This window comes from Heptranchias perlo, chromosome 30 (assembly GCF_035084215.1).
Source record: "Heptranchias perlo isolate sHepPer1 chromosome 30, sHepPer1.hap1, whole genome shotgun sequence".
Taxonomy (NCBI): domain Eukaryota; kingdom Metazoa; phylum Chordata; class Chondrichthyes; order Hexanchiformes; family Hexanchidae; genus Heptranchias; species Heptranchias perlo.
The window spans coordinates 23,464,688-23,474,054 of record NC_090354.1 but is presented as its reverse complement, the minus strand read 5'-3'; the positions used below and the strand labels follow the sequence as shown (position 1 = coordinate 23,474,054).

At 37.4% G+C, this 9,367-nt stretch overlaps 1 protein-coding gene across 6 annotated transcripts in view; it reads right to left on the bottom strand.

Annotated features, from left to right (window-relative positions):
• Nucleotides 1-9,367, bottom strand: part of gpatch8 (G patch domain containing 8) — a 137,461-nt gene that overhangs the window by 69,935 nt on the left and 58,159 nt on the right. For 2 of the 6 annotated variants that reach the window (XM_067969047.1, XM_067969051.1), the window contains 2 exons: nucleotides 5,712-5,779; nucleotides 1,820-1,906 (listed from right to left, as the gene is read on the bottom strand). The exons of 2 other annotated variants lie outside the window; for them this stretch is intronic. In XM_067969047.1, the coding sequence (XP_067825148.1) occupies nucleotides 1,820-1,906; nucleotides 5,712-5,779 (155 nt within the window). Of the gene's footprint in view, nucleotides 1-1,819; nucleotides 1,907-5,711; nucleotides 5,780-8,381; nucleotides 8,976-9,367 lie in introns of those variants that run through there. 2 more of the 6 variants (XM_067969050.1, XM_067969048.1) reach the window with 2 other exon arrangements.

Below are 9,367 nucleotides of genomic sequence, written 5' to 3'. Positions count from 1 at the left end.
AAAAGGTATGTATTTGACAGCTCCAGCCTATACAAGCGCCAACTTGTCCAAACTCTATTGCCAGCATCTTGTCCCCACTAAATCCCATTTACTGATTGGCTGTCTCCACTGGCTCTCTGATCCAACTTGATTACAAATCCATCCATATTTTCATCCCATCCTACCTCTGCAATCTCCAGCCATATGTCCTAGCTGTGCCTTTCATTTCTCCAACTCCCCATCCCTCTGTTCAATCACCGGTGGCAGGACCTGTAGCCACCTTAGCCCTACTCACTAACTCCCTCTCTTAACCCCTGTGCCTGGGCAATTCTCTCTCGACCTTGATTTCGGTCCTCATCTCTCCTAAAGCTGCGACTAATGGTTGCTATTGGTTTCACCTCAGAAGTGTCTTTGAACACTTTCTATGCTAAAGGAACTAAATAAATATAAATAGTTGTTGCTGTTGAAAGTGATGCTCACGGTATTCAAACTCAAGCTTCAATGATTGGTGGCCTGTACTGTTTTAACAAATACAACAGCGTTTATGCACAAATGCTCATCACACACTGGATTCCAATGTTATTTTGCCATTTCCCCATCTCTCCTCACCAATTTGTCTCCTCCTGAGGTTCACAATTCATGCTGAGGTACAGTTTCACAAGTACCAGCTACCCTCTGGCATTTCACTCAAGTGGTCATTATTTGGTGAGACTCGACAGAAGATTATTTGATCACGGTGGGCTTCACAGGTCCTAACCTCACCCAGTGTCCATAAATGAGCATTTCCAGTAGGGGTCACTGGATAGCAATCAAAAACAGGAACCTATTCTCCCCTCCAAAACCCAGTGGTATGGAGACCAATTGAAGCAACCCTGCTACCACCTCAGCTGAGATCAGCTAACTCAGCATAGAATAGAGTCCTGCCTAGGACCTTATGAATACCTCCCAAACCCACAACCTTCACCACCCAGCAGGACAAGGGCAGTTGGTGCATGGGAGTACCATCATCTCTAAGTTTCCCATCAAGTCACACACAATCCGGACTTGGACATATATCGGCGTTCCTTCTTCGTCGCTGTGTCAAAACTCTGGAACTCCTTACCTGACAGCAGTGTGGGGCCACCTTTAACACACAGACTGCAGTGGTTCAAGAAGACAGCCCACCACCCCCTTCTCAAGGGCAACTAGGGATGAGCAATAAATGCTGGCCTTGCTAGCAAAGCCCATGGTCCAAGAGTGAAAAACAAATTGTACATATGAACATAAAACCAACATTTCACCATTTACTTTTAATCAACTAATAATAAAAAAGCTTAGGCGACCACTTTGTAAGAAACCCTTTTTCTCCAACGGCTCAATTCAGAAATTGAAAAATCAATGTAATTTCTCAACTTTTACAACTGTGTTTCTTTTCTTTAAAAAAAGAGGCTTGAAAGGTCTTACACTACAAGTCCAAAATAATAGTATTAGTAATGTTAGCTAACTCAAGGTGCAGTTTTGATAAGCATGTAATAATGAAAAATAAATTGGTTTTAATTTTCAGCATTTCCAGTGGTCAGTAAAACCAAAAAAATGGCTTTTATTTCAGAATACAAAACAGATCTAAGATGCAACATCACAAGTAGTATTCATGACAGATTACAGCCCTAGCAGGAGAGGACACAATTGGAGACCACGTGAAAGCACAATCATGCATTTTTGTGACTTAAAAAAAGTGTGGGTTTCACTGTAGTCTATACACACATTACTAATTCATTTTAAATTTATGAAATTGGGAACAGGTTAAGGGGGACACTAGAGCTTCAGCACTGCAGAGCATCTGAAAATATCTACTCATTACCTTATACTTTTGCCGGAGTTCTTCGGTGTCCTGCTTCTCCACCTCCATAACACGGCGTCGTTCTGTTGCATCATCTGCATAATCAAGCTATAACAAGAAAAGGAAATTATTTGTTACAGTCACTATTTAATTACAACAAAATGCTTACAGTTTAGTAAAGTGGATCACCAATATAAATGGAGTGAAACAAAATCAACACTTGATTCAACCCATTCTGAATATGGAAAACATTCCTTGTGTCAAGTTAAATGAGGTTTTTTAAAAAAAAGTTTACAGGACTGATTTACTTTTTGAAATAAAATCATTTTATTTAGGGGTTGAATGATACCAAATATTGCCAAAGTACATAAGGCATACCTGCCAAATTATTACCTAACTAATCTGTTGTATTCTTTCTCCACCCCCATTTTCAATCTTTGCAGGCATTTCCCCATCAGCAATGCAATGATTATGAGCTTGGATGGGAAGGGTGAAGACTTCGCTGCCCAATTCTGAGACCAAGGTGGGTGATATCCAAAGCTGATTTTGGCTATTACATGTTGCTGCTATGAGAATTCCAACTAATAATCACGCCAACAATTGTTGAAACTGGTCTAAAAGGATCAAAACAAATGCAAAAGACAAGCAACCCTGGGACTTAAAGTCAACCGTCTGTTTGTTGGTCAGACAATCAGCTGCCTAAATTAGTAAATATCCATTTTCTCTAACTCCTTCCCATACCCATCTGTGATGGTACATGTTCAAGTGGTTTAAAAATCTTATACTATAGATATTAGTTCAAGACGACTGACTGGCACAAGACTGAAATTTGTATGATTAATAGTTTTAGAGCACAGAGTTCACCAGCTGAACTTGTATTAAGTGATGGAGCAGTTGGCGAATTTTTAAATAACTCAATACTGACATCGCCAAAGGTGGGTCTAGGGGGAGCAGGGTGAAAATACAACTTATATTTCAGAGAGAATTGTCAAGAGTGTTTTACAAAGCAGGAGAGATGATGGCCTTCAAGCAGGAAGGAAAACTGAAAGGAGAGTGGCAAAAATTAAGGGGGTGGGAAGATCGAAAGCAAGGTTGAAGACAAGAGTTTTGGAAAGCTTTTTGAAGCACAGGGAACTGGGAAGGTGTCAAGGCAGAGGGAGCTAGGCATGCAGTTTCAGAGGACAGGAGGCATAGTGATTGAAATAGCAGCCATCAACGGTGGAATGGAAAGAGTGGGAAGCCAGAAGTAAAGTAGTGCCAAATGAACAAAGTTATAAGTAGGGGATGTATGGATGGAGGAGATAGGTGAGTTAGGGTGGGAGAAGACTTGGAGGGATTTGAAAATGAAGAAAAGGATCCTGAAGTTAATGCACTAGGGCACAGGAAGCTAGCAAGGAGTTGGGAAATAATGGGGATGAGAGTGCAAGACTTTGCATGGGTGAGAATACAGGCCAGTGTTCTGGATGAGTTGTAATGATGCATTTCACATCAGCGACCTACCTGATTTTCCCCAGGCACAACACTTATTTAATCAGTAACAAATGTGGTATTTAGAACCTGGGATTATGGACATTTGTGCATTACAGATTAATATTTTACTGCTGCACTCACACTACATGACTCACTTCTGACCTAACCACTGCTAAGTATTAGCATAAACTACAAAACTGGGTTCCTTTATACATCGCTTCCCCCAAAAATAACATCCTCGGCCTAAGTGCAGTCATAAAATCAGTTATGTGAAAATAGCCTACAGTATAAGTTGCATTTATCTATTTTTTAAAAAAAACACACCTTTAATTTTCTTCATGACATATTCAGTATAAATCAACCCCCTAAGTGCACTGAATTAAAGAAAATATAGTACCACATAGAAAGCTAAAAGGATAAATTTCTCAAAACCACTACATTTTAATTTCCATTACTGATTGGTTAAAAGATTGGTGTAAAAGAATCATTTCAATTCAGGGCAAATACTTACCCATTTTCTGACTTCCACTTATTTATTTTTCTGGAAGAGTTATAATTTGGCATCTCAAATTCACTTCATTACTTTGCAGAAATAAGTTTCATTTTATTAAAAAAATGAAAGCACATTATAAATAAGCTTTGTCATGGGACTTATATGTTCAGTGGTGTTTAATTCCAGCTCCATCTTTTTTTTTTGACTGCAAACATAAGGATACCCATTTCCATATCAGGCTTTTATAAGCTTAAGTCTCTGCCTTGCCTTTACTTTGAAGGACACTGACAGTTTGCAGTCAGACCACTAGATGGAGTGGCATGCTATGATGGGACATCATGAAATTATAACATTGATTTATGACAACCAATCCATCAACATAAAACTGCTGCAGCTGATTTAATATTGACCCAAGATGATGTGCTATGCTATCAAAAATCACTGTTAACCCCTTGAGTAACAAAAGGTCTTTTCAACATATAAAACATTTGCCACTTTCAACCATCTGCAAAAAGTGATTTACTCTGGTAATTTCTGCTTCATAAAATCCAAACTTTGGATATTAAGTAGAAATGACTAGTACTACAAAATTAATCATGGATTTCTGGAACTGAAACATTGGTTCTTACATGCAGAAATGCGACTGAACATGGTGTTACTAATCCACTAAAGTGTAAATTTTACAGTTACAAAGGTGAACAAAGTTCTTAGCACAGTCAACTGCAAAAGCAACTTAGTATGATTAAAATCTAATTAAGTGTGTTAAAATTATTCACGGCACATAAATGTCAGGCTGAGGATTAAAACCTATTCTTACTAGAAAGCTCAGTAGCTCTAAAAAGCAGTCTGAATTTTGCCTCAACCAACTTTTGACCTCACCTTACTGGCCTAGTTTCAGAGTTCTCCATCTCATATGATGCTATGCGGTTTGTTACTCCTGGCTGAAATCCTCAGGGAAACTATAAATGTCAACATAGGAGGGCTTTTTAAATTGAGATTTCATAACAGGTTTTTAAACTTGCATCTTAATGGATATCTTGCAGAGAGAAAAAAAGTACTTAAAACAGAGAATGCCTAAATCTCCCTATAATTTCAGCCAGTATCAACCAGTGTGACATCTTAATCTCTTGGCCAGTGACTATCTGCAACCTAACAACTATTAATAATTAGCATCAGTAAATGGAAAACACCGACTTTGAAACTTCTAGCTTTTTAGATGAAAGAAACTTCCTGGACCCAGCTAATGAAGGGTTGTCCTTTGTATAAAATTAAGAGTCATTTGGAGTCTTGAGTTTCTTTTAACTTAAGTTCCCCTCTGTTGCTGAGTCTGGACTATAGGTGTCAAGCATGTCAGCCACAAGTTCCTAATCACAAGTTTTAGAATAGCTATTACTCCTTTCCTTCACTTTCCTCCCCCTCCCCTTTGAGCAAAAAAACGTTTGTACCTTTTCCCCCAGTTTGATTAATAAGGCTATAAATCTAATTAAACTGCAACGGCCTTAACAAAGTTCATGGAAAGCAAAAAAATTGCAGATGCTGGATATCTGAAATAGAAACAATAGATGCTGGAAACGCTCAGCAGGTCAGTGCACATCTGTGGAGGGAAAAGACAAGTTGATGGAGATCTGACGAAGGGTCCATCCCTGAAACGTTAACTTGTCTGTTCTTTCCACAGATGCTGACTGACATGCTGAATGATGCCAGCATTTACTGTTTTTGTTTCATATCAAGACAGACCAGTTTTAGTGAAGGTTTGAGGGGCTGGATGGCCTACTCCTTATCCTATGTTCCTTGGTGTTTTGTGTTTTATTCAAACATTGAGAAGACAACCTCTGCAGTTGTATACCAACATGCATTGCAGCTTTAAAATTATTGAAGCAGAAAGTTCCAAATTCTCATGGAAAACACGATGCAGAATGTTTGCCATTATTTTAAGTCTTGCAGTCTTACCTCCATTTCCATGCGGCCCATACCCATGACATCATACTTGACGATAATAGGAATGGGATCGGTTCTTCCTAAAATAGGAAAACAAGACAGTTGTAGCAAGTGTAGCCCCATTTAGTTATAATTACTTGCTCAGAGGATCTGGTGGGTAAAGATCTTGCCTTGGAGTGCAGAGGCCAGAAAGCTACAGTGAACCAAACAGAAGCCATTCTCACAGCTTAGAGTTTTAACAGCACTCACTACAGATTTTTCTATAGTAGTGAAGATTAGATAATGAGAGATGCAATGTCTGCATACTAATCATCTTTTTACTTAAATTAAAACAATGTGAAGGATCTACTCTATTTTCATAACATTTAACATGCTAAAAACAGAAATATTACGGTATGGACTTGATGGGTTAATATTTTATAAATGTACTGATTAAAAATGCTATAGGATATAATTATACAGCCTGATGATTTAACTGCTTATACAAGGATCAAAAAAAATATTTGCAGAACATTTATTTTTAACCTCTATGGATTTAGCTGATGTATCGACCAAAAAATTATTTTGAATTTTTTCCTAACCACAGATACACATCTGTAATTTACATAATCTTAAAGTTTTCCTTTTGTTTTTGAGGGGGGAAAGAAAGATGGAAAAGAAGAGTTCACAATCACAAGCTGTAGTCTTGTGAAGATTTCATATAACCTTGTTACTGACCCTTGGATGCAGATTCCTGATGTTGCGATATCTTGAATTTATTTTATGACTCAGAAGACTGCGTAACCAGCATTCACAAACAATGCAGCTCTTTTCAGAGGGTGTGTGCATGGCGTTCCACAACAGATTGAATAGCTTTCCACAGAACAGTTTGATGTAACAAATTCAAGGCTTTCAGTTTAAAATATCCTTTGTGGATGAATGAAAAATGCACATTTTGATATCATAATGACCCGTTTTGCTGTGTGTAGCTTATTAGGTTTCTGAATGCCATCGATAAAGATATCAAACTGTAAATGACAATGAAACCCTTTAGGATGTTTACTTGCAATTAGTTTCCAATATTTAGCAAAAAGGAAAAAGGTCACTAAAATAGCTACTAACTCATGACTTTTAATATAATTTTAAGATTCAGACCCACAAAGCTGGATGTACTAATAGAACAAATTATTGAAGCAGTGGGTGACTAAGATCCTGTTCTTTTCATGAGACCATATTAATAATGAATCCAGACTTTACTGAAGTGGGCCCACATAGGGTTGGAATCAATGTAATTTAACAACCTTTTAAAGTGAAATTTAACAAACCATATTACAAGGTTTAACTTTTCCAAGATGATCGGGACAGGAAGCATCATTTTATGTGCCATTTAACAATGAAGTTAAAGAGTAAGTTTACAAAAGCATTCAAAGTTGTATTTTTACTAGGTCTGATTAAATAGTCTCAAATCGCATTTTATTCCAAATGTTGGTCACAAATAAATTATGTACAGAAATCCTGTAATTAGCTATTACCAATTCCACCACCAGAGGCGGCACTTTATACACATTTCATACAGTTGGGCTTAGAAAGTGCCAAACATTTATTTCTCCCTGCATGCAGGGTTTTAAGGTCAAAGGTGTCTGAAAGTATCGTGCTTCCAAACCTCAGTCCCAGCTATCCAAAAATTAAAATTCAGCTATCAACTTTAAAATTGAATATAAACCATGAGTCAATTTATAAACTTTATATCAGCAATTTACCCATCATCACTGAAATACTTTCAGATTTTAGACCAAATACACTGATGCAGGAGTCTAAGCTGTGAAAAGGACTTTTTGCAAAGAAAATTAAACTTTCAACAGTACTAATCGAACTATGTTTAAGAGTCATACAAATCTTTAATCCACTCAACCAGCCAAACAAAGCAAATGGGACAGCCTAGCACTTTACTACCGCATATCTAAGTCAGAAGTACACACTCGGCAGTTGTTTGCTGAGCTGTGACAGGACAAACTACTTACCTTAGATGCTGAACTACTTTAGAGAAATATAAGCTGGTTTCTAGACAGCAAAGTGGTGTGATTTGAATTATAAATAAAAATTTGCACGATTTAGCAAACAATTTATAAAGACATCTTAATCAGCCTCACTGATTTTTTTTTAAAGGTACAAGCCAATTCACAAAATAGCATACTGATTAGACATTGGGTGCAGCCTTAATCTGTACCAGGCAAATATTACAAAAATATGGTGTGTTATAGAAGTCACTGACTTGTATAACATATTTGGGTGCATTGTGAAGGGACTCGGACTAGATTGCTGTACAGATTAAGAACATAATATTTCTCATACAATTATTAGTAACACTAGTGAAAGGTTTTATATTTATATATTTATTTGCAGTAGCAAGTGCAAGTGCCCAGCAAATGGGTAAAATCAACTCTTGGACAATACTACAAGTTGATATTGAACAGATTTGAAATTTTAAGTAACACAAACAACAAAGTCTCTTCTCAGCATTTAATCCCTAATGAACAACAATTAACACTCAGGACAGATGCATTTTAAATAATTTTACTAAGAAAAAAAGGTAATGAAGATCAAGCAGCAGAATGAACGCTAAACAGAGAAGGAAAATAAGCCTTTCATATTGGTGCACTGATGACAAAGAGGGATAGTAATTCAGTCTGAAAAAAAAATTACCACTGCTAAGTTTACCATCACCACAACATCTCCAGGATCAAAATGCTGTAAAAAAGAAATACCACTCGTTAGGTGGGAACAGTGAAGAAACAAGCGTTGTTCAGCAAAAGAGGACAGCATAAGGTATTAGTGTAGAAAGGAACAGCTTCAGCTTGGCATACAGCAGGATTAGGGCCCATTCAGAGCAGCTATTTTCCTGCCCCATATTTCCATTTCCTTTTTTGGCAGTATGTAGGGAGGCAGTGAGGCTACTTTTCATCTCCTGTTGCTAAGTACACTTTCACTCCATATGTTTGCTGTTTGAAGGATTCAAGGTGTTACATACAGGTAGGTATAAAATATACTCAAAACAGAACCTGTAAACTCTAAATCCTGACAGAAATACGTGACCAGGCTCTTCTTCAGCAACTGCTTCAGAATAATTACAATTATTTTGATGAAAAGATACCAAAAGTAATATCACATTATGGCTGTTGCAATATGACACTACTGCTGAACTTTGGAATCCTGATGGCTTTGGACCAGATTATTAGTGCTGCAGGCTTCAAGCTTGCAATTCAATCTGTCTCTCATTGATAAGAAAATCATAGTTATCTTTTTTATACAATCCTGTAACTATATAAAATCGAATGTGTGTTCCTGACCAACTACTAGCACAAAATAATCCAATAACAAAAACGGTCAGGAAATTTTTAGCAAGTTACATCTTTCTTACTTTACTAGTGGATCTTTTGTTAAAGTGTTCATCACTAAGTAAGACCACACACATTGGCCCAGAATTTGTTGAGAAAATAATAGCGAATTTAATGCAGACTCGATTATCAGTGTGTAATAACCCAGCAACGTGTGGTGAGGAAAAGAAACCTCACGAGTTGCGAATCGCCACAAATTGCTGGACGATTAGCGCCGCCCCGCAGTTAGCCTCGCAGGAACGGGAGCTCGCCATCAACCTCCGTTAGTTTCAAGAAATTGGTGTATTTGGACTG